Source organism: Carex rostrata, chromosome 2 (genome assembly GCF_964058835.1).
Source record: "Carex rostrata chromosome 2, lpCarRost1.2, whole genome shotgun sequence".
In the NCBI taxonomy this organism is placed as follows: Eukaryota; Viridiplantae; Streptophyta; class Magnoliopsida; order Poales; family Cyperaceae; genus Carex; species Carex rostrata.
The window spans coordinates 4,127,722-4,154,196 of NC_135919.1; the positions used below are offsets into that span (position 1 = coordinate 4,127,722).

The window sequence follows — 26,475 nt, forward strand, 5'->3', positions numbered from 1 at the left end:
TCAAGTGTTTGGTTGATTGTACCAGAGTAGGGGTGGATTGTTTAATTTCTAAATTTTTTTGTGTTAGAATTTACGAAATCTGTTTTAATTTTTTGGAAATTATAATGTTTTTTTTAAAATTTCTAGTGTATCCATATAAATGTTAAAAATTGCCAATTTTTCCCATTAAATCAACATCCAATATCTCCATAAATATTTAACATTCTTTCCTCCATCTCCTTAATTTTATTCATTAAACATATTATTTAGCTATTATAAAATATAAATTGACAAATATACCCTTTTAATAAACTTATTATTTTTGTTTTATGTCTTCCTTAATTCCACTGACAAAGTTGACCCCACTTGTGTTGTGTCCTCTTGCTCCCTCCTTGAACTTCCTCTTTCTATCTCCATTAATGTTACAGAAAATTTCCAATCTCAAGAGGAGTCCTCTAAGAAATAGTTTAGTAGCCACATATACCTGGAATGATGTTAAACGCACCTATTTTCTTTGACTATATATATAATTGTTGGTTTCTGGAAGAATTTTCGGGTTTCTTTTATTGGATTTGATAGAGCATCTCCAGTGGCTTGCAAATGCAATTGTAAAGTTCTTGTTGACAGTTTCATTTTTCTTTTTTAAATATTGAATCCTTTCAAAAGCACTTTCATATGAGAAAATTGACAATTTTTTTTTTTTTTTTGTAAACTTGGTAGCGACTACCAAGATTACATTAATAAACGTGTTTACAACATCCAACACTAAATATTAAATATGACATTAAATATTACACTGAAAGCTATGTGACACCTTCTATAGCTTCCCCTCCATTCACTCGATAAGTCCTTCTTACACTTGAGTTACCACAGTATCGGGTCCACAGACTCGCATCTTTCCTTGCCCGATTAGCTACTAGCCATGTTGGCAATTTAGTGCCTCAAAAAATTAATTCATTTCTTTGCCTCCATAATGACCATAGAATTGCCATGAATAAAGTTGCCCATTCACTTTTCCTCTGATTTGTTGTGTAACAGTGATGTCACAAAAATGCATCCCACGTCTCTTCTACTGTGGAAGCATGTTGGAAGATGTGGAAATCTTGTCCAAAGCTCGATTGCATCCTATCTTGAAGAACCAAATAACAGAAAATTTTTACTTTTGAAGGCGCAGGTGAAACCCAAAGTTCCATAAGTTTCCATTTAGTCTTGCCAGCAGTGGTTATCAAATTGTATAGAGATGAAGCCAAGTAGTGCCCTGTACCCGTCCAGCGCCAGCTCAAAGCATCCACCCGGTTTGTCAGAACTGGTACCGTACCAGCAACCTGCTGCAGCAGGTCAGAGCCTGCAGAAATGGCCTCCTTTAATAAAATTGACAGTTATTGTTCTTTAAAAAGTAAATTTTTACAATTACTACTCTTTGATGAATATATTTATTTTGCAATTAGTGGCTACTTTCAATTTGACAACTGTCTTGTAATTGCTAATCAATTGCATTGATGGAGATGCTCGAGGGTTTGGACCTGATAACGATCCTGGCTTCGACAGAAAGGGTTCCAGTCACAGCGAATCAAAGGCCCGACACTTGGGGAATTTGAGAGTGTTCTCAGCGGTGGTGGGCGGCTGCCAAGATGGCCGGAAAACCAGCATCTTTCCTGACGAAGTTCATTTTAAAGCTATAAACATTTTCTTCCTTATTATCTGAGTTCGTTGCATTTAGTTGCATTTAGACAGTTTGTTTTATCGGATTGATGATTTTAATGTTAAATTAGAATAAAGCCATGTAAATATGGTACTGGATTGGTTTTCTGTGAGTGCGTACCAAATGAATTTTGGTCAAATTGGTACCGTATTGGTTTTCATCGTTGCAAGGCTTATACTGTGATCATACAATAAAAAGGGTATATTTGTCATTTTTTTTAAATAACTAAATAATATGTTTAATGGATATATAAAAGGGATGTAGGAAAGAATGTTAAATATTTATGGGATATTACATATTATAGTGATTTGATGGGGAAATTGGATATTTTAGAAATTTTCCGGTTTTTTAACTAGTAATTAGTAATTTTCTACCAGTCGCAGAAAGGTGAAAAAACATTAAAGAGCAAGCCAGAACTTTCATACCATGGATTACAATAATTAACTAGATAAACAACCAAAAACTTACATGTGATTCATAGCTAGTAAGCTCATTCCAACCTGAACCACCTCACAAATATTAGTTCCCCACAAAATGTTACCACATTCCAATCAGCGTTACAGAATGATAATAATATATAATAAACCATTAACAGCTCCAGACTTAAATTCAACACTGGCTATGCATTAGATTTAGATGCACCTTTTTTCTTCAGGAAAACATCAGTAAGGACAGTCTTTGACTCCAGAGAAGCCTTGACAAGCTTCAATCCCTAATTTCCATTTACAATGTCAAAACAAATTAGGACTTGTTAGATTTCGACACTAAAATACTGGAACATATATATTTAAAAAGGAAGAACTTACTTACCTCTTCAAAGCCAATAGTGACCGTTATCTCCTGGATTGATCCCAAATCTTTGATCTCAAATTTGTTCAAAAGAGCGATACTTGATAAAGTTGACATGGGTACCATGGTAAGATCATCCATTACAGAGTAAGTCACCTCTCCCTCAACATATTCTTTTCCCTCACTACTAACTTCTACCACAGCACCGGTATCAAAGTTAGGATCCTTATTAAATCGTGTCTGCTCCATTCTCCTGTCACAACCGAGACAAGCTGTCCTGCTTACCAGACTTACATAAGGGCAGCAACCGGATGGACTCAAACAAACGTAGACCAACCTATTTTTATCCTGATAGGTTGATGGAGGTAGGAAAAAATTGGTTTTGTAATCTGATGTAGTTGCAAGAGGGGGGTTGAGAAGGGAAGATTGCTTCCCGTAAGAGAGGATATAATTTCCATTGATCTTACTCAAACTATCGTAGACTTCTCCAATGGAACCTACAATGGCATCATTTGTAAGGAGTTTGGTAAAGGCACCAAGAGGGAGCGCTAAGAGACTGAATATCAAGTGCACCAAATCTCTTCTCGCTTCGCCAAACAACACCTTGTTAGATTTTTTATCTATAATAAGCTTTAGCTTCAACTTGTTATTAGCCTTCTCCATTTCCTAATTATTTTTCTCCTTCTATTTTGGGATGGTTAGTTTGTAACAAGGGCATTGCATATATATAAGATGGGGTAGAACTAGGATTCCGTATCACCCCAGGTACCTGAGGTGCAAGCGATCAATCTGAACCGTTCATTTCACTTGGCACGAATCTCAAAGCAGCCTCCCACAGCCTCAACAGCTACTAGATTGAGTTTGGTCTGGATGGAATTAATCTGGACCGTCCATTTTTATTAATTGCACCTCAGGTACCTGTGGGGACACGGACTCGTAGAACTAAGGTGTTCTTAAGTTCACCAAGTCTCTTTGTGAACTTAACTCTAAAATCTATCGGATTGGCTTCAAACAACAAATTCAAACCGTCAAAATTCTTCTAACTTACGAGTGATGCGTCTACGTACGAAAATTTTAAAATTTTAAATTAATTTTGTATAGAGTAAAGAGGTCAAAAGACGTCTAAAAAATGAATGTATTAAAATTAATTTATAAATCTTCTTATTTTGACCACTTAATTCTATACTAAATTAATCCAAAATTTTAAAATTTTCACATGTAGACACATCACTCATAAGGTAGAAGGATTTTAATGATTTGAATTCTTCATTTGAAACCAGTCTAATAGATTTTAGAGTTGAGCTTACAAAGATACTTGGTGAACTTAGGAACACGTACCTAGTTCTACTCTAAATATCACAGTGTAAGCATTAATTATTACCTGCTTGTTAACCCTAAACCCTAAACACCCAAATTATCACATAGTGTAAGCATTAATTATTTAGAGTAGAACTAGGATGTTCCTAAGTTCACCAAGGTGTTTGGTGAGATTAACTTCAAAATCTATTATATTTGTTTCAAACGACAAATTCAAACTGTTGAAACCGATTTACTTCACGAGTGATGAATTTATATGTAAAGTTTTTATAATTTTGAATTAATTTTGTATAAAGTCAAGCGGTAAAAAAATGTTTAAAAAATGAATGCACTAAATAAAAAAAAATTAACAAAATTAACAAACCAATTTTTACAAAAATCAGAAGTACCGAAATATGAAACCGGGACGAACTTTTTTTTCTTCCAGCTGTGCCGAAATGGCTACTTGGTCCAGTGGGGTGTATTCACAATTTTTCAATCAAACCGTGTAGTCGTTGGTGAATTTTTTTTTTGGTTGTGTCAAGATGGGTACTCGGTTCGGTTGGATTTCAGTAATTTTCACAAATTTCACCATAAACCAAGATGTGTTGAGATGACAATTTTCACTCTCTATGCTGAATTTTCTATTCGGCACAGAGGTTTTCTTGCTTCTTTTTTTATTGCCAATTTTTTTCTCGTCTCGAATTCCTTATTCAGTACAGAGGTTTTTTTTATTTTGTGGCTGGTTGTCAATTTTTTTTTGTTAAATTGAGGACGGAAATGTCATCTCGGCATAAGGAAAAAAAATTGAAGACCGAAATGCCATCTCAACCCAAACAAAAAATTATTAGTTTACAATTATTTGTAGCATGTTGTTGAAAAAATTATGAAAATAACACCGGATCGAGATGCCATCTCGGCACAGCAAAAAAATAATCCAGGCTGATTTGATATATCAGTACTTATATTTTCTGTAAAAAAATAAAAAAAGTTAATTTGTTAATTTGTTAATTTTATTTATTTATTTAAGATTTATAAAAAAATCCTGGGAAATATGGACGCCAAGCATCTATTCCAATAAATTAACAATTGTTGAAATTGCTTGGCTTTCAATGTTGTTTGTCATCCTCTTAATAATAAATTTGTAAAATGAATAATAAGAAGTAAATGTCAATTAATTATTGTAATGGTCCTTAAAGAACAAAGGTTCAGCAAGGGCAAAAGAAAGATTTACAGGTCTGTATATTGTTGCTTTTGTAGTTCTTTTTCTTCTTTCTTTCTTTTTTTTTTTTTTTTGTGAGAAAAGTTGCTTTTGTAGTTGTCTTTATCTTTTATGTGCGTAAAGAGAGCCCTTTACTTTTATTGTACTGGATCACTGAGGCGATGTTCGGCTAGACAGGATTAAACCTCCTTAAGGCTAAACGAGCCTCCTTTAGCTTTCTTAGCCGCTTAATCCCGCCGAACACCGGTTCCTTAGCATGGATTAAACTTACCTCCTTTAGCCTCCTTTTGCTCGAATCTTAATCCGCTGCCCATTCCTTAAGGCACCATCCCCTCTCCTTTAGCTTTCTTAATCCGTTGCCCCTTCCTTTAGCTTACCGAACACCGGTCCTTTTAACTTTCATCGATCGAATCCTGACCGTCCTTTTAAAATAAAATAAAAAAAGGTTTAAATCAGATGTGACCAAATAATTGAATAAATCACCAAGTGATATTGTTTAGATGTATTTTCTATTTTTACGGAGGGAAATAGATGAATAAAGGTAACCTTTTCCTTTCCTTGCTTGCTAAGGCTACTATTACCTGGTAATCTGGTACCGAGAAGGTTACCTTTATCACGTGGCTTAATGCCTTGATCGGACATAAGAGAGAAAATAACAACAAAAGGCAAAAATATACAGATCTGGAAACCTTTCCGCTTTGCTTCGGGTATGTTTGAATGGAACAAGAAATGGAGTTAATTTTAAATTTAAAAATAATAGTTAATTTAATTTTTAATTAGATTAGTAGAATAACGAGCTAACTCATATAAGACAAATAAAGAATAATGGATTAGTGCTATTTTTGTTTCATCCAAACATCAGATAGCTCAAAAAAATAGTGTTGTTTTGAAATTAGTGTTATTCTTACTCCATTCAAATGCACCCACTATGTCTAATATAATTAATAAACATGTGCGCCTCTCAAACAGATCTGAAACCTTTCTACTACTTCCCAATTAATAAACCTTTCCGAGTAGGAGTAGAACTAGGGTGTTCTTAAGTTCATCTAGTCATTTGTAAACTCAAATATAAAATTTATCGGATCAGCTTCAATTGACAAATCTGAACCGTTAAAACCTATCTATCTTATGAGTGATGTGAAACAAATTTTGCATATAGTCAAGTGGTAAAAAAAAAAATCAAAAATTGAATGCATTAAAATTAATTTATTAACTTTTTAATTTTGACTGCTTGACTATATATTAAATTAATTCAAAAGTTTAAAAGTTTCATATGTAGACGTATCACTCATAAGGTAGGCGGAATTCAACGATTTGAATTCGTCGTTTGAAGATGATTCAATGGATCTTAGACTTGAATTCACCAAGAGACTTGACAAACTTAAAAACACCCTAGTTCTACTCAAACTTTCTACCTATGTTCATTGAATTGGTTGAGACCGAATCCTCTCTACTATAACTCACATTTTGAGTTTAGATCCGGGCTGTCCGGCTGCACGAGGTCTCCTTAATATTCAGGGGCGGATCCAGAATTTTCTTCAGGGGGTAGAAAAATACCGAATCGGATTTAAATCCATTAACTAATTGAATACTCGATAAGAAAAAATAATGCTTTGACTTATATTTTTCAATGCGATGACTTGTAATTTCTGATGCTTTAACTTATAATTCTAATTACCAATCATAATTCAAGAAATTTATTTTGATTTTAATACTAAATTTAACCCGAATTACAAATCAAATATCCAAAGGAGGCAAAAAAATTTCCAGGGAGAGAGGCAAAGTCGATCAGTACCGATAAATCATCACTAAAACTTAAAATCAAAGGGGGCAGCAACGGCAGCTGCCCCCTGGTATATACTGGGTCCGCTCTTAATATTCATGCTAAAGTAGATCAGACGAAGAAGATTTAAAGCTGAAATTTAAGTTACCTCAGGTGACTTGATTCGAATTGTTTAACATTCTTTCCTCAAACTATCGTTTAACATTCTTTCCTCCATCTCCTTAATTTTATTCATTAAACATATTATTTAGCTATTTTAAAATTTAAATTGACAAATATACCCTTTTAATAAACTTATTATTTTTGTTTTTAAGTCTTCCTTAATTCCACTGACAAGTTGACCCCACTTGTGTTGTGTCCTCTTGCTCCCTCCATGAACTTCCTCTTTCTATCTCGTTAATGTTACATAAAATTTCCAATCTCAAGAGTCCTCTGAGAAATAGTTTAGTAGCCACATTAGAGACACTTGGGATGATGCTAAGCGCACCTATTTTCTTTGACTATATAATCGTTTGTATCTGGAAGAATTATCGGGTTTTTTTTATTGGAATTGAGCATCTCCAATGGCTTGCGAATGCAATTGAAAAGTTCTTGTTGGCACTTTCATTTTTATTTTCAAAAATATTGAACTCTTCAAAAGCACTTTCATCTGAGAAAATTAGCGGTTATTATTCCTTAAAAAATAAATTTTTGCAATTACTGCTCTTTCATGAATGCATTTATTTTGCAATTAATGACAACTTTCAATTTGACAACTGTCTTGCAATTGCTAATCAATTGCATTGATGGAGATGCTCGAGGGTTGGGACCTGATAATGATCTTGGCTTCAAAAGAAAAGGTTCCAATCACGGCGAATCAAAGGCCCGATACTTGGGGAATTCGAGAGTGTTCTCAGCGGTGGTGGGCAGCTGCCAAGATGGCCAGAAAGCCACCGTCTTTCCCGACGAATTTCATTTTAAAGCTATAAACATTTTCTTCTTTATTATCTGAGTTCGTTGCATTTAGTTGCATTTAGACAGTTTGTTTTATCGGATTGATGATTTGAATGTTAAATTAGAATAAAGCTATGTAAATATGGTACCGGTTTGGTTTTCTGTGAGTGCGTACCAACTGAATTTTGGTCAAATTGGTACCGTATTGGCTTTCATCGTTCCAAGGCTTATACTATGATCATACAATAAAAAGGGTATATTTGTAAAAAAATAAATTAAAATAACTAAATAATATGTTTAATGGATAAAAGCGATGTAGGAAAGAATGTTAAATATTCATGGGATATTAGATATTATAGTGATTTGATGAGAAAATTGGCTATTTTAGAAATTTATATGGATACACCAGAAATTTTCCCCTTTTTTAACTAGTAATTAGTAATTTTCTACCAGTCACAGAAAGGTAAAAAACATTAAAGAGCAAATCAGAACTTTCATACCCTGGATTACAATAATTAACTAGAAAAACAACCAAAAACATACATGTGATTCATAGCTAGAGTAAGCTCATTCCAACTTGAGCCACCTCACAAATAATAGTTACACACAAAATGTTACCACATTCTAATCAGCGTTACAAAATGATAATAATATATAATAAACCATTAACAGCTTCAGACTTAAATTCAACACTGGCTATGCATTAGATTTAGATGCACCATTTTTCTTCAGGAAAACATCAGTAAGGACAGTCTTTGATTCCAGAGAAGCCTTGAAAAGCTTCAATCCCTAATTTCCATTGACAAGGTCAAAACAAATAATTAGGACTTGTAAAAAAGATATTTTTAGTTATAGAGTTGTTACATTTCGACACAAAATGAAAAGCACAAAAATACTGGAACATATATATATATATAAAGAAAACTTACCTCTTCAAAGCCAATAGTGACCGTTATCTCCTGGATTGATCCCAAATCTTGGATCTCAAATTTATTCAAAAGAGCGATACTTGATAAAGTTGACATGGGTAACATGGTAAGATCATCCATTACAGAGTAAGTCACCTCTCCCTCAACATACCCTTTTCCCACACTACTTTCTACCACCGTATCGGTATCAAACTTAGGATCCTTAAATTTTGTATGCCAAGCCATTGTTTTGTTACAACCAAGACAAGTTGTCCCACTTTCCAAACTTACATAAGGGCAGAAAGACTTGTTAAAAGTCAAGTTAACATAATGTTGGGCTTGGGCTGAACTGGAGCAAACGAAGAGGCACCTATCTTTTGTATCCTGATAGGTTGATGGAGGTAGGAGAAAATTGGTTTCGGAAATTGATGTAGTTGCAAGAGGGGGATTGAGAAGGGAAGATTGCTTCCCGTAACAGAGGATGTAGGTTCCATTGATCTTACTCAAACTATCGTAGACTTCTCCAATGGAACCTACAAAGGTATCCTTTGTAAGGAGCTTGGTTAAGGCACCAAAAGGGAGTGCTAAGAGACTGAATATCAAGTCCACCAAATCTCTTCGCGCTTCGCCGAACAACACCTTGTTAGATTTTTTATCTATAATAAGCTTTAGCTTCAACTTGTTATTAGCCTTCTCCATCTCCCACTTATTATTCTTCTTTTTCTTCTATTTTGGGATGGTTAGATTGTAACAAGGACTTTGCATATATATAAGATGGAGTAGAACTAGGGTGTTCTTAAGTTCACCAAGCCCTTTTGTGAACTCAACTCTAAAATTTATCGGATTAGTTTCAAACGACGAATTCAGATCGTTAAAATCCTTCTAGTTATGAGTGATGCGTCTACATAAGGAAATTTTAAAATAATTTTGTATAGAGTAAAGTGGTCAAAAGACGTCTAAAAATAAATACATTAAAATTAATTTATAAATCTTTCTATTTTGGCCACTTCACTCTATACTAAATTAATTCAAAACTTTAAAATTTTCACATATAGACACATCACTCATAAGGTACAAGAATTTTAACGGTTTGAATTATTCGTTTGAAGCCAATCTAATAGGTTTTAGAGTTGAGCTCATAAAGATACTTGGTGAACTTAGGAACACTCTTGTTCTACTCTATAAGATGTACGGATATTTATCATAAACTTACAAGCAGGTAATAATTAATGCTTACGCAATGTGATATTTAGAATAGAACTAGGGTGTTTCTAAGTTCACCAAGGTATTTGATGAGCTTAACTCCAAAATCTATTATATTAGTTTCAAACAACAAATCCAAATTGTTGAAACCGATTTATTTCACGAGTGATGAATTTACATATAAAGTTTTCCGAATTTTAAATTAATTTTGTATAAAGTTAAGTAATAAAAAAATATTCAAAAAATAAATGCACTAAATAAAAAATTAACAAACCAGTTTTTTACAAAAATCAGAAGTATTGAAATATGAAACCGGCACAAACTTTTTTGTCTTCCTGTGCCGAAATGGCTACTTGTCCAGTGGGGTGTATTCACAATTTTTCAATCAAACTGTGTAGCCGTTGGTGAAATTCTTTTTTTTTTTTGGCTGTGTCGAGATGGGTACTCGGTTCGGTTGGATTTCAGTCATTTTTACAAATTTCACTGTAAACGAAGATATGTCGAGATGACAATTTTCACTCTCTATGCCGAATTTCCTATTCGGCACAGAGGTTTTCTTCCTTTTTTTTTATAGTCAATTTTTTTCTGTGTCAAATTCCTTATTCAGTACAGGGTTTTTTTTTTGGCTGGCTGTCAATTTTTTTGGTTAAAGACGGAAATGTCATCTCAGCATAAAGGAAAAAAATTGAAGATCGAAATGCCGTATCGACCCAAGCAAAAAGTTAATGATTTATAATTCTCTGTAGCCTATTGTTTAAAAAATTATGAAAACACAACTGGATCGAGATGTCATCTCGGCACAACAACAAAAAAAATAATCTGAACTGATTTGATATCTCAGTACTTATATTTTTGTAAAAAAAGAAAAAGTTAATTTGTTAATTTGATTTATTTATTTAAGATTTATAAAAAAAATCCTAGGAAATATGGACGCCAGGCATCTATTCCAATAAATTAACCTTATTTATTGGTGAGATTGCTTGGCTTTCAATGTTGTTTTATCATCCTCTTAATGATAAATTTGTAAAATGAACAGTGTGAAGAAAATGTCAATTAATTATTATAATGGTCCTTAAAGAACAATGGTTCAGCAAGGGCAAAAGAAAGATTTCCAGGTCTGTATATTGTTGCTTTTGTAGTTCTTTTTCTTCTTTCTTTCTTTTTTTTTTTTTTTTTGAGAGAAAAGTTGCTTTTGTAGTTGTCTTTATCTTTTATGTGCGTAAAGAGAGCACTTTACTTTTATTGTACTGGATCACTGAATGTTTTCATCGATCGAATCCTGACCGTCCTTTTAAAATAAAATAAAAAAAGTTTAAATCAGATGTGACCAAATAATTGAATAAATCACCAAGTGATATTGTTTAGATGTATTTTCTATTTTTACGGAGGGAAATAGATGAATAAAGGCAACCTTTTTCTTTCCTTGCTTGCTAAGGCTACTATTAACCTGGTACTGAGAAGGTTACCTTTATCACGTGGCTTAATGCCTTGATCGGACATAAGAGAGAAAATAACAACAAAAGGCAAAAATATACAGATCTGGAAACCTTTCCACTTTGCTTCGGTTATGTTTGAATGAAACAAGAAATAGAGCTAATTTTAAATTTAAAAATAATAGTTAATTTAATTTTTAATTAGATTAGTAGAACAGTGAGCTAACTCACATAAGACAAATAAAGAATAACGGATTAGTGCTATTCTTGTTTCATCTAAACATCGGATAGCTCAAGAAAATAGTGTTATTCTCGAATTAGTGCTATTCTTGCTCTATCCAAATGCACCCACCATGTCTAATATAATTAATAAACATGTGCGCCTCTCAAACAAATCTGAAACCTTTCTACCACTTCCCAATTAATAAACCTTTCTGAGTAGGAGTAGAACTAGGGTGTTCTTAAGTTCATCTAGTCATTTGTAAACTCAAATCTAAAATTTATCGGATCAGCTTCAATTGACAAATCTAAACCCTTAAAACCTGTCTATCTTACGAGTGATGTGAAACAAATTTTGCATAGAGTCAAGTGGTAAAAAAAAAAAAAATCAAAAATTGAATGCATTAAAATTAATTTATTAACCTTTTAATTTTGACCGCTTTACTATATATTAGATTAATTCAAAAGTTTAAAAGTTTCATATGTAGACGTATCACTCATAAGGTAGGCAGAATTCAACGATTTGAATTCGTCGTTTGAAGGCGATTCGATGGATCTTAGACTTGAATTCACCAAGAGGCTTGATAAACTTAAAAACACCCTAGTTCTACTCAAACTTTCTACCTATGTTGATTGAACTGGTTGAGACCGTATCCTCTCTACTATAACTCGTGTTTTGAGTTTAGATCCGGGCTGTCCGGCTGCATGAGGTCTCCTTAATATTCAGGGGCGGATCCAGAATTTTCGTAAGGGGGGGGGGGGGGGGGGGGGTGGTGGAGAAAAATGCCGAATCGGATTTAAATCCATTAACTAATTGGGTACTCGATAAAAAAAAAAATAATGCTTTGACTTATATTTTTCAATGCGATGACTTGTAATTTCTGATACTTTAACTTATAATTCTAATTACCAATCATAATTCAAGAAATTTATTTTGATTTTAATACTAAATTTAACCCGAATTACAAATCAAATATCTAAAGGGGGCAAAAAAAATTCCAGAGAGGGAGGCCAAGTCGATCAGTACCGATAAAGCACCACTAAAACTTAAAATCAAAGGGGGCAGCTGTCCCTGGTATATACTGGGTCCGCTTCTGTTAATATTCGTGCTAAAGTAGATCAGACGAAGAAGATTTAAAGCTGAAATTTGAGTTACCTCAGCTGACTTGATTCGAATTGTTTCCGCTGTTCAGGTAATTAACTCCGGGAATGTTTGGTGAGGTGAAGGCTAGTTAAAAGGTCTAAATTAGTTAGTAAACATTAAAAAATAATTATAATGACACTACATTTTTGGAATAAGGTAAGGGAAGAGGTTTCAATATTTCGTGTGTTTCATATCTCATTATGTCTTATATTTTATTATTTTTTTATTTTTAAAATTCAAATTATCAATATAAACCGCTCAATATGATATTCATACTAAAATATACTTAGACATGAAATTTTATAATTTTTGAATATTTTTTACTATTTTTAAGATACGTACAAAATCACTATTTATGTAGGTCTAAATTAGTTAGTCTAAGTTTGGCCTGTATTTTTCTTAAGCGGAAGTTTAACATTAAAAAGATTTCAAGTTAAATAAGAGATAAAATATTAAAAAATAATTATACTGACAAGAAATTTTTGGAATAAGTTAAGATAAAGGTTCCAAACTCTCGTGTCTTTCATACCTCATTATGCATTATATTTATATTTTTGTTTTTGAAATTCAAACTGTAGATCCAAACCACTTAACATTATATTCATACTAAAATATTTTTTAGAATGAAATTTTATAATTTGTTAAACCTTTTTTACTATTTTTAAGATAGGTACAAAATCACTATTTTTTGAACCGTTTAAAAACAACGATTTTGTACCTATCTAAAAAAATAGTTAAAAAGTTCCAGAAATTATAAAATTTGGTATACTAAGTATATTTTAATATGGATATTTGAAAGTTTAATTGAAAACAAAGAAATAAAATATGAGGCATTATGAGATATTGGAACCCTCATAAGTTAAACAAATAGGTGTTTATATTGATCTGTAAATATTTTTGTACTGAGAGGTATAATTAAAGTAACTGAATCTCTTGTGAATTACTACGTATCAACAAAACACTTTTTAAAAATGTAAGAAGAAATAGTGAAATCTTGAATTTTTGAAAAGGAAGGTGTGAAAAGAAACGAAAAGAAACATTTGCTGAAGTAGAAAAGATGAAAGGTCGAATAAATGCGCTTTTTTAGCAAGCAAAATGACTTAAAAAGTTGATAAAAAGTCATAATGATGGATGAAAAAGCACGAGAGTAGGAGAAGTGGATATTTACTTGTCGAAGGTAGGTTAATTTGTTAAATACCTATTTATGTTTTTAATATCTTATTAATATCGTGGGTAATAAGTTTAGTGCAATTTAAAGAATTAGCCTTTCGTTTAGTGATAAAGATATTATTATATATTATTATCATTCTGTAACGCTGATATTTAGAATGTGGTAACATTTTGTGTGGAACTTGTGAGACTAATATTTGTGAGGTGGTTCAAGTTGGAATGAGCTTAATGTGAATCACATGTATGAAAATTTTGGTTTAATTTGCTCTTTAATGTTTTTTCACCTTTCCGCGACTAGTACAAAATTAATTACCAATTGCTAGTTATTTATAAATGTCATGACTGTGTTGTTAAATTAAAGATATTTTGTCCATAAGTCATAATAATTATACCTACTTTTTTTTATTATAAATTATATTGTACCTATTATTTAATCAATTTAATAAATAATTTCTTTCAAAAAAAAAAACATTTTAACGTATAAACGAGACCACTTTATTTTACGCATAAACACTTTTTCACGTAATCAAATATTTTTTTTAATAAGCACTTTAAAGGCACATACGGATAAGTACGTATCGGATCTCAAGTATATATTATATCACATATGAACGGTTTTGACACATCATTTTTGCACTTTGCATAGTCACTGTAACTTTGAGGATCAGAGGATAAGCACATTTGGCAAATAAAAATAAATTTTATAGTTAATGATTCCTATATTGAATTTCAATAAATTCATTGGCTTTTACATTTCACAGTAATTTGTTCCTTTTTAGATATGTATACATACAAGTTCAGTGCTTATATAAGTAGTACAAAAATTATGTGCACATACGAGTTACAAAATTTTCTGTATAAAAATTGTTTGTAATCAGGTATAAATACAAGAGTAGTTAGTTTTACGCATTTTAATATTTCATATTATCAATCTATAAATAGTTAGGGCTCAACAATTTTAGAAGAATGTATAAATAGTTGCTTCGAGGCCCAAAATTAAAGCGGCCCAAAATTATTTCTTGACTCGACTTTCCAATTGGGCCTTTATGCGGTCATGCCTTTCCTATGAAGAATAGAAAAACCCTTTCTCTGATAAACCTGTATCAGTTTTTTCTTTCTTTCGCTGTAGTTTTCCCTGATAGTTCTCTTATTTACTTTAATCTCTTGCAGCAGTTTAGTTTATTATGTCACTTTGTTTTGGTTCCTTAACAAATGTGAAGACACCTAGAAGAAAACTTGGATGATTGGTTGGAAGAAGAGCTTCAAAATTATTTGGATGACGACTATCTTGTCTTTGATTGCCCTGGTATATGTTTCTATTTTTAGCTATGGTTATTAAAAAATATTTGATTACGTGAGAAATTGTTTATATATAACCAAAATTGTAACGTGGTATCGTTTATACGTTAAAATGTTTTTTTTGAAAGAAATTATTTATTAGATTGATTAAATAATAAATACAATATAATTTATAATTTAGAGCATCTACAATGGTAATTGTTTTTGGATTGCTAATATGATGTGTCAATTGCTAATATAATGGTCATTGCTTATTTAGTAATTGTTGAGAAGAATTGCTTAATAAAAAATTATTTTCTAAAGATGAGTTGGCTAAGTGTTTAATTTTTAGTGGCCAAGTGTTTAATTCTCAAGTGTTTGGTTGATTGTACCAGAGTAGGGGTGGATTGTTTAATTTCTAAATTTTTTTGTGTCAGAATTTACGAAATCTGTTTTAATTTTTTGGAAATTATAATGTTTTTTTGAAAATTTCTAGTGTACCCATATAAATGTTAAAAATTGCCAATTTTTCCCATCAAATCAACATAATATCCAATATCTCCATAAATATTTAACATTCTTTCCTCCATCTCCTTAATTTTATTCATTAAACATATTATTTAGCTATTATAAAATATAAATTGACAAATATACCCTTTTAATAAACTTATTATTTTTGTTTTATGTCTTCCTTAATTCCACTGACAAGTTGACCCCACTTGTGTTGTGTCCTCTTGCTCCCTCCTTGAACTTCCTCTTTCTATCTCCATTAATGTTACAGAAAATTTCCAATATCAAGAGGAGTCCTCTAAGAAATAGTTTAGTAGCCACATACACCTGGAATGATGTTAAACGCACCTATTTTATTTGACTATATATATATAATCGTTGGTTTCTGGAAGAATTTTCGGGTTTATTTTATGGAGGCTGATAATTAACCCCGCACCTCCCACCCCGCAATTAACCCCGCACAAAATGCCAAAAAACTCCAGCTGTCATTTTTTTTCATAAGGTATTAATACTTACGTACAGAAATATTTATCTCTAAGAACGAAAGTATTTATCTCTAAGCACGAAAGTATTTAGGGGACCATACACGTTTTTTTCATGGAGGGTGAAGAGAATCTCAAATCACATAGGGGGGGGGGACCATGCACGTTTTTAGAGATGAGTTTTTTTTTATCTCATTTCAATTTCGTCTACATTTCTCACAATCTATGAGAAATTTTGCGAATCTAAAACCACGAACGTTTTATACGTAATTTTCTCTTTCAAATGAGATCCATGATGACATACTTTCGAGCAAGTCATTACATAAGTATTTATCCCTCATCGTACAAGTATTTATATCTATACTTGAAAGTATTTTTTTGCATATAATACTTATAATACTTAATATTAATACTTTCATATGTCAGTATAAATAATTATAATACATGATATTAATACTTTCATATGTCAGTATAAATACTTATAATACTTGATATTAATACTTTCATATATCAGTATAAATACTTATAATAATTGATAGTAATACTTTCATATGTCTGTATAGGTATAAATACTTGCACGATGAGAGATAAATACTTCTGTAACGACTTGTCCGAAAGTATGTCATCATGGATCTCATTTGAAACAGAAAATTCCGTAGAAAACGTTCGTGGTTTTAGATTCGCAAAATTTCTCATAGATCATGAGAAATGTGAACGAGATTGAAATGAGATAAAACTAATTTGGAGAGAGATAGAGTGGGGGGATAGAATGGGGGGGGGGGGAGTAATATAATTGTTCTTATTTTATTGGATTTGATAGAGCATCTCCAGTGACTTGCAAATGCAATTGTAAAGTTCTCATTGACAGTTTCATTTTTCTTTTTTAAATATTGAATCCTTTCAAAAGCACTTTCATATGAGAAAATTGACAATTATTTTTTTTTTTTGTAAACTTGGTAGCGACTACCAAGATTACATTAATAAACGTGTTTACAACATCCAACACTAAATATTAAATATGACATTAAATATTACACTGAAAGCTATGTGACACCTTCTATAGCTTCCCCTCCATTCACTCGATAAGTCCTTCTTGTTGCACTTAGGGGCACCTTTAATTGCTCAAAAACTGAAATTAAATTGCAATTGAAAGTAAAGAGATGAGTTTAGAGAAATTTGACACGCGGGGTGATAACGGAGTTCGGCAAAACAAAGGCCTACGTCTCCGGGGCTTCGCAACCTTGTGAGGTGCGCCTTCCTATTACCCAATACGAAAGGATTACAACTTGTGAACCGTTGAGCCCTTACACACCAAGCGGGAAATCAAACGGCCAACTCAAAGAGATGAGAACAAGGTCTCGATTGTCTAGGAACACAAGAGAAACACTCAATAGATCACTCTAACCTAATCTATATCAAGATTGGTGAAGTAGGTTTGAGGTTGCTTGAGGGATTTTGAAGTTTTAGGCTCTCACAACAATGGAGTATGCTAAGCTCTCAGAAAATCACTTTTGAATTAATTAGGGTCGGCTGAGATAAGTGAGAAGAAAACCTCACTCATCTATTTATAGTGTCAGCTCAAAAATGAGCTGTTTGAGCCAAAACATTACAACGTTTTATAAAACGTTACAACGTTTTAGTTCAAATTGCGATTTAGGGTTTAGATTTCTGACAGCTCAGCAAAAAGGTTCAAAAACGTTATAACGTTTTATAAACGTTACATAACGTTTTGTGCTGTAAAATCTTGATCAAAAACAGGAACAGTTTGAAGCTTAGATTTAATTAAAACGTTGTAACGTTTTATGAAAACGTTACAACGTTTTATATTTGAAATACTGACAATCCTAAAACGTTATAACGTTTTTACAAAACGTTATAACATTTTATTTGTTTTGTACACCAGTGCTTCTGCCATTTTTAGTAATCCTAAAACGTTGCAACGTTTTGTAAAAACGTTATAACGTTTTAAGTTATTTCTGTGTTTTTAATCAATCTTTTACTTAAGTGTTTTTGGCAGAATTAAAAACGTTACAACGTTTTATAAACGTTACCAACGTTTTACTTCTGCAAAAACATCCTCAAACTTATTTTACCACCTTTGATTTTACAATTTGTCTTCTTGATAAAAGTCTTCATGATTTCTTCAGTCCAAGCGTATCATTCTGTAATTCCAACTCTTCTTGGACCTACATAATCTTAAAATAGAAGAAATCGTAAAATTCAATAATTGTATGTTTTTACAAATTAGTCAAATAGACGAAAATGATTATTGTACGAACAACAATCTCCCCCTTTTGACGATTTGCAAAAACATACAATGCGAGTAAGTGCATAAATCGAAAATTGTCCAGTTTGGTTCACTCAATTTTGATTTTGTGTATCTAGCAATTGTTACCAATTTCTCCCCCTTTTGGAAATCGACGAAAGGGAATAGAAATTAGCACTAATTTTAAGTGCTCCCCCTCAAAATATGCACTCCCCCTCAATTTAGCAATGTAACAACGATAATTCACAAATAAACTATGATTGAGGGTATAACTCTAATCATGCAAGAAATTTCAATTTCAATTTATCACATCAAATTATGCACATCAATTATGCATAAACCATGTATATAAACCATTTCAATTCATGCAATCCAAAACAATTCAATACAATTTATTAAGGCTTCAAGATATCCAATTTTGCACTTTGTGCAATATAGCCCCTAACAAGTTATCAATTCATATACCACATTTAAAATATCTACATCTCATACACATTAACACCAAATAGCAAATATCCAATATGTCAATTCAATCAATTCATGCAATTCAACAAAATTAAACATTGCAAGCATAGTATAACATGAGATTTGAAGAAAAGTGCCTAAAAATCACAATTTTTGCAATTTGAACCCTAGATTTGAGCAATCTAAATCATAGCTAGCTAATAATTGTAGCAGTTCAACAAATTTAAAACACGAATTAAACCTCATTATAGTTCATAACTAAAACATGCAACAATAACATTAATAGTTCATGCAAAGAGATCAAATTGTCAATTGTGAAAATGCAATTAAGATAATTTTAAAGGTAGATCTACTGTGCGGGTGGGTCTTGAGTGGATTCATCTGCTTCTTCATCCATTTCCTCATCTTCTTCATCAATACCATCAAGGTTTGGTTCTTCTTCAGGTTCTTCTCCACGAGAAGCAACTGAGCCACACGACACGCCAAATTGATTGATGAATTTCTTTGAGAGGTTTTGTTGGCGTTCATCAAGATTCTTAAGGGCTTTGGTATGATTCTTCAATGTCCCTTCCATTCTAACCATCCCTGCTTGCATTGTCACCAAGGACATGTGTTGTTCTTGCATTCTTTGGCATAACCACATCATTTGATCATTTGGGTTTCGAGGAATTTGAGGAAATGGTAACGGTTGATCCATTTGAGGCAATTGTTGAGGGCCAAATTGGGGTTGGTTTTCCTGAGGGTTTTCAACCGGTGGTTCTTGAATCATCTCATCCGGATCCCAATACTGGTTTGGCAGGGCATTTTGATAGAATATCCATGAGTTGATATCCCGCGTATCGGGAGAGTACATCAGCTGTCCTGAAGGAGAGTACATCTTCATCCACCCAATTTTTGTCAGAAGAGTTGTCAGGTTCTTAGGGGAACGATAGGGTAGGTCCGTTGGTAGAATAATGCCACTCAACCTGATAATTTTGTGGATGACATGGGCATATGGCAAATTTGCCACGGTGCTTCTATGTGCACTTTGCATATGACAGAGAATGATGTAAGGAATGTTGATTGACACTTCATCCAATTGAATGAGATGGCGAAGATAATACATGGCACCGTATTCAATGTTGGTTTTGATTTGAGACTTAGGGGTTAGGATATTGTTGACAAAGAGAAATAACAATCGGTGTAAGGATGGAAGAGGGGTTGCATAAATGGATGCACCAGCCACATTGTTCCTGTCGAACCATTTCTTGTAAGAGTCAGCGGTTTCAGTGGCACCCCTTGGCCAATTTCTCAACAGATAGCTCTCTTCTCCTTCATTTTGGAGATCCAACCATTGGGAAACATTGGTAAGGTCCATGCGGATTTCTCTTCCGCCTATCCATGAGGTCATTACAAATGGGCTCTCGGTATAGATCAAATTTGCATAAAAGGTACGGGTAGTGAGTTCCGCAAATGGTTCATCAAGTTTCACTAGGGGTTCCCAACTCCAATGGTTCAGATATTCAAGTATTTTGTTATCCTCTGGTAGGCTAAAAGTAACAGTTGCTTTGTTAAAATAGTAGGATTTGCACAGTTTTCGGGTTTGAAAATGACCGATATAGTTGTCATATGCCTCTATATCCCGAAAGAGATACCGGTTCTCTTGGTCTATTTCAAAATTTGGTTCTGCGTTACTTCCTCCAGAACCATCCCCAATACGGGCTCTCTTCTTGCCCCTTTCACCCGTTTGCTTTCTTGGACCCATTAATTTTAGAAAGGTTTGAGATATTACCGATTGAAGAAGCAAGTAGCAAATTGAGAAGAGTGAAGTAAGAGAAGTGCAGAGATGAACTCGGATCGTCAATCCAACGGTCGGATCGCCGGATTTGAAAGTAGGGTTTCGTCTAGGGTTTTGGAGACCGGGTGATAGAGAGAGAGAATGGAGATTATGATTGAAGAATTGGATAGAGAGAGGAGAGGAGAGGAGAAATCGAGACAAGTTTCTTGATTTCGTAGATTTTGTTGGCAAGAATAGGTGAAGAGAGAGAAAACGGCGGAGAGAGGAAGAGAAGGAGAGGAGGCGGCTTGGAGAAGAAGGGGATGAAAGAAATCGGGTCGGATCTGCACTTAAAACGCCTTTTCGGCCTAAATCGTTACAACGGTTTCTAAAACGTTACAACGTTTTGTGAATGTACTGCGTTATTGTCTAAAACGTTACAACGATTCAAAAACGTTATGTAACGTTTTGTGCTGTCTCAGAATGATCAATTTTGCAACTTTTGAATTTGAAACTTTTATTTAAATCGTTACAACGTTTTGTGAAAACGTTGTAACGTTTTAAACAGGAAAACTGTTCTTCAAATGGCTAAGTATCAGAAATAAATCGTTGCAATGTTTTCTAAAAACGTTACAACGTTTTCTAAAAACGTTATAACGTTTTAGGTAGGGAAATTTCCTTGAAAATTGGCTAAGTAGCAGATGAGAAACGTGACAACGTTTATAAACCGTTACATAACGTTTTGTACTGTCAAGTTTAACACAAATTGAACTGTTTTGACTTATATGAATTATTTTAAAACAAAGTTTTGATATGCATTAATCTCTCAGTTCAAGCATGCCTAATTTAAACCTTAATTCATTGTGTTGTTGAGTATTCAAGGGTTTTGTGAATATATCGGCAATTTGTTCTTTGGTGTCAATATGTATAAGTTCTATTTCACCTTTTTCAATGTGATCCCTAATAAAATGATGCCTTATTTCTATGTGCTTGGTTCTAGAATGAAGGACCGGATTTTTGGATATCATAATGGCACTAGTATTGTCACACATAATTGGTACGTTGCGGAAGCGAATTTCATAATCAGTTAGGGATTGGATCATCCAAAGAATTTGCGTGCAACAACTACCGGCCGCTACATACTCGGCTTCCGTTGTGGAAAGGGCAACCGAGGTTTGTTTGCGACTCGACCAAGATACAAGTGAACCACCAAGAAATTGGCATGTGCCACTTGTGCTTTTTCTATCCATACGATCCCCGGCAAAATCGGCATCGGCATATCCTATCAAGTCTAAATCCGATTGTTTGCCATACCATAATCCCAAATTTAAACTACCCTTGATATATTTGAGAATTCTTTTAACGGCTTTCAAGTGCAATTCTTTGGGATTTGCTTGATACCTAGCACATAGACATACCGCAAACATTATATCGGGTCTACTAGCGGTTAAATAGAGTAGGCTACCTATCATAGCTCGGTATTGAGTGATGTCCACCGATGTGCCATTTGGATCCGAATCAAGGTTTGCATTCGTAGCCATTGGAGTCTTGCTCGTATTGCTTTCGGTCATCCCAAACTTCTTGATCAACTCCTTCGCATACTTGGTTTGACTCACAAAGGTGCCATCCATGAGTTGCTTGATTTGGAGTCCCAAGAAGAAATTCAATTCACCCATCATACTCATCTCGAATTCACTACTCATAAGAGAAGAAAATTCCTCGGCAAGTGCCGCATTAGGTGAACCAAAGATTATGTCATCTACATAAATTTGCACCACCAATAGTGCTCCATTCCTTTTCTTGGTGAAAAGAGTTGTATCATTTTTGCCTCTAATGAATTCATTGTCAATTAGAAAGGAACTTAATCTACCATACCATGCCCTAGGGGCTTGTTTGAGTCCATAGAGTGCTTTGGTGAGTCTATACACATGATTAGGAAATGTTGAATCAACAAAGCCTTGAGGTTGATTAACATACACTTCCTCATCTATGAATCCATTCAAAAATGCACTTTTAACATCCATTTGAAATAATTTGAAATTTTTGTTTGAGGCGTATGCTAAAAGCATTCTAATGGATTCAAGACGAGCTACGGGTGCAAAGGTTTCTTCAAAGTCAATACCCTCTTGTTGTTTGTACCCTTGAGCTACCAACCTAGCTTTGTTGCGAATTACATTTCCATCTTCATCCTTTTTATTTCTAAAAACCCATTTGGTTCCAATAATCATTCTATCATTTGGCTTAGGTACAAGTTCCCAAACTTTGTTCCTTTCAAATTGAGCAAGTTCATCTTGCATGGCACAAATCCAATTAGGGTCTACATTTGCATCTTTGAAATTTTTAGGTTCAATATGAGATACAAATGCACAATGACCAATCATTTGATTTAATTTGGATCTTGTTTTAACTCTTTCCCTAGGATCACCAATTACATTAGAAAGAGGATGAGATGGTACTTCCCTTAGGTCTTGGGGGATTTGGTACTCAATTCGTGGAGGTTGTATTTCTTCGGTTTGCATTCCTTCAACTATTGGATCCATCTCATTATTGGTTGCATCTTCAATTATTTGATCCGTCTCAATATTGTTGGTTGTATCTATTTCGGGTTGAGTTTGTTCGGGTTGATTCTCAATTGTGTCGGTTCTTGTTTCAACTTCATCTTGATCAACAATTGGCACTTCAACACCTACAATCTCAATACCTTTCTCGACCTTTTGATTAGCATTTTCATCAAATTTAATATGCACGGATTCAATTACGATTCTTTGAGATGGAATGTAAATTCTATAGGCTTTACTTGAATTTGAGTATCCTACAAACATTCCCTCAATTGATTTAGAATCAAATTTGGTTACTTTGGGAGATTCATCAAGAACAAAGCATTTTGAACCAAATACTCTAAAATGAGATAACTTAGGCTTGTACCCTTTCCATAGCTCATATGGTGTTTTATTCAACATGGTCCTTATGCTTACGCGATTTACCACGTAGCATGCCGTATTTACCGCCTCGGCCCACAAGTGTTTGGGTAAGGAGTATTCATTTAGCATGGTTCGGGCAAGCTCAACTAAGGTTCGGTTCTTCCTCTCAACTACCCCATTTTGTTGAGGTGTGCGAGGAGCCGAATACTCATGTTTATATCCCCTTTTAGAGCAAAGTTGATCAAATTTTGCATTTTCAAATTCCCCCCCATGGTCGCTTCTAATCCTAATGATTTTTGACCCCTTTTCATTTTCAACACGTTTGCAAAATTCAATGAAGTTGCTAATTGCTTCATCCTTGTGTTGTAAGAACAAAACCCAAGTAAAGCGACTATAATCATCTACAATTACATATGCATATTTCTTCTTTGCTAAACTTGGTACACTTATTGGTCCAAATAAGTCCATATGTAATAATTGCAAAGGTTGATCGGTAGAAACCATATCCTTGGATTTAAAGCTACTTTTGGTTTGTTTACCTTGAACACATGCCTCACATAATCCTTCAAGTTCTAGTTTATGTGTTGGTAGACCACGCACAAGATCTAATTTCACTAATTTCCTAATGGTATCAATTGAAACATGACCTAATCTACGATGCCATAACCATGATCCATTGGATATGGCACTTAGACATGTTTCACCGGAATCAAAGTGAGTAAAATACAAGTAATAAACATTTTTCTTTCGTTTTCCCGAATAAATTAGAGCATCGTCCGAGGACCTAATTATGTGACAAGCATTAGCATCAAATTTGGTATAATATCCCGAATCACATAGCTTACTTACACTAAGTAAGTTGTAATCTAATCCATCAACAAGATATACATTAGATATGGTCAAGTGTTGGTTACCAATTGAGCCTATACCAATAATAGAGCTCTTTCTTTGATTATTGCCAAAGGTAACCGTACCTCCATCATATGGTTCTAAGAATTTAAAATTAGATTTGTCACCGGTCATATGGTGTGAGCATCCACTATCAATGATCCAAGCACTTTCCTTTTGAGATGAAATCAAACACACCTACAAAGTATATATTAGTTATTATTGAGTTAGTAACTAACATATACCTTGTCTTTAATCTCCCCCTTTATGTTTGGCAATTATAATACTTTAGGGGAGATTAAGTGTGAACCTAAGCTAGTATAGCTTTAGGAACCCAAACAACATTATGTTTGTTGTTTACATTCCTAAAGCTACATTCTAAGGAAGTGTGGCCAAGTTTGCAACAATAGTTGCATATTGTAGTTGATTGCTTTTGAGTAGTAGAGCCTTGTTTGAGAATGGATTGGTACTTCACTTCATGCAAACTACTCTTATGACTACCATGTGACCTATTTGCAACTTTAGATGCAATGCTCTTGGTTTTGTTAGAATCAAATTTATTGTGATGTTGGGGAACATCTCTAGCTAAACCATTTCTTTGAGTTTGGTTTTGTAAAGCAATTTTATTTTTGAATTCATAAAACCAACCATCGGGTCCTTTAAAATAGGTTTTGTTTGACCCTTTTGGATTAAGAGTGTTCCCATCACTATCTTTATAAGCATTTTTGTTCTTAGAAATTCTTTTATTGTATTTGTACCTAAAGGCATAATTTGTTGACTTTTGATCTTGTTTAGCATTTGAGACATGAGAGGACTTCAATTTTGATGATTCCTTGCTCAAAGGAGTTAAACCATTTTTAGTAAAAAATTGATAAGTTGAATATTGTTCACAATTAAACTTTAATTTGGCATTTGGAATACTTGAAGTTTGAGAATGTTCCCCTTTTCCTTTAGGGCTTAGCATGTGATTAGATTTAAGTGAGGATTTACCCTTCTCAAATCCAAGACCAACTCTATCATTTTTATAATAGGATTGATCATGTATCAACTTGCTCACATAATAGGGATCTAGACTAGTGACTTTTGATAATTCACTAGGAGATCTCAATGCCCGAATTTCGGTTTCTAAGGTTTGAACTTTAACTTTAAAAATGCCTATTTCACCTAAGAGTGATGCTTTTAACTTTTTATTTTCAAGTTCTAACATGTCATTTTTAGCAATTAATTTTTGAATAATACCTTCCTTCTCAACCAAGATTCTATTGGACTCATCAAGGAGTGATTTCAACCTAGATTCATGATTATCGTGCATTAGAATTTCATTTTTGAAAGTACTTGCATCATTGGTGTCTAACCTATTGGTACACAAGTCATTGTTGGTCTCATTTGTGATTATGCAATTTTCAATATCAATTTCACCACTATACTCTTCACCACCTTCATTTATACATTCAAGTTCGGTCTCATAACCATCAAGACTAAGTGTTGAATGTACCTCACTAGCGAAGTTTGTTGAGGTGTTGACTTCATCATCTCCCTCCTTGGCATTCCTTGATTTAACAAGCTCCATGAGAAAGTTGATGGTTGTTTCATCGGTGATGTTCTTGCTAGCTATAATTGAGTCTATGTCAATTTTCGAGGGACCTTCATCTACACTTGCCATCAATGCAAGGTTGATCTCCTCTTCATTCTCCGATTCCGTATCGGATTGTTCCGTCTCACTATCCGAGAACAAAGCTTGCATAGCTTTGGCTTTCTTCTTCTTGTACCCATCATACTTTTGTCTTGGTTTTCGATCTTGTTGTGCTTCCCCATCCGTGTTCTTCAATTGTGGAAATAGCTTGAAGCATGTTTGAATGGAATGCCCCTCTCTATGGCAAGCGAAACACATTAGCCTTTTGTTCTTCTCTTCTCGTTCCTTGTTGTATTTTCTTTCAAAGTCAAGCATTCCTTGAAACATTTTGGATAAGAGAAGGGCATCCTTGGATGTTTCATGATCAATTTTGTTGATAAATTGATCATTTGAAAGACGGGTGTTTGAGGAGCTTGGAAAGTTTCGGTTTTGTGCCGGAAAAGCTACGGTTTTGGACTTTGAGCTTTGCTTCAAATCACCGGATTGTCGAAGTTT

At 33.6% G+C, this 26,475-nt stretch overlaps 2 protein-coding genes across 2 annotated transcripts; both read right to left on the minus strand.

Moving 5' to 3' along the window:
- Positions 1 to 2,111: 2,111 nt before the first annotated feature.
- LOC144567430 (uncharacterized) lies at positions 2,112 to 2,752 on the minus strand. The gene is made up of 2 exons (XM_078317570.1): positions 2,492 to 2,752; positions 2,112 to 2,393 (listed from the first exon to the last, which is right to left on the minus strand). The coding sequence occupies exons 1-2, from the start codon at positions 2,717 to 2,719 to the stop codon at positions 2,301 to 2,303; spliced, it is 321 nt and encodes a 106-aa protein (XP_078173696.1). The 5' UTR covers positions 2,720 to 2,752; the 3' UTR covers positions 2,112 to 2,300.
- Positions 2,753 to 8,400: 5,648 nt separating this feature from the next.
- Positions 8,401 to 9,311, minus strand: LOC144567203 (uncharacterized). The gene is made up of 2 exons (XM_078317282.1): positions 8,634 to 9,311; positions 8,401 to 8,493 (listed from the first exon to the last, which is right to left on the minus strand). The coding sequence occupies exons 1-2, from the start codon at positions 9,309 to 9,311 to the stop codon at positions 8,401 to 8,403; spliced, it is 771 nt and encodes a 256-aa protein (XP_078173408.1).
- Positions 9,312 to 26,475: the final 17,164 nt, after the last annotated feature.

Excerpts from the sequence above, each read along its gene's own strand:
- LOC144567203 (XM_078317282.1), bottom strand. The coding sequence starts at position 9,311 with ATGGAGAAGGCTAATAACAAGTTGAAGCTAAAGCTTATTATAGATAAA. Across the intron at positions 8,494-8,633 it reads TCACTATTGGCTTTGAAGAG|GGATTGAAGCTTTTCAAGGC; the intron begins GTAAGTTTTCTT and ends AATGGAAATTAG.
- LOC144567430 (XM_078317570.1), bottom strand. The coding sequence starts at position 2,719 with ATGGAGCAGACACGATTTAATAAGGATCCTAACTTTGATACCGGTGCT. Across the intron at positions 2,394-2,491 it reads TCACTATTGGCTTTGAAGAG|GGATTGAAGCTTGTCAAGGC; the intron begins GTAAGTAAGTTC and ends AATGGAAATTAG.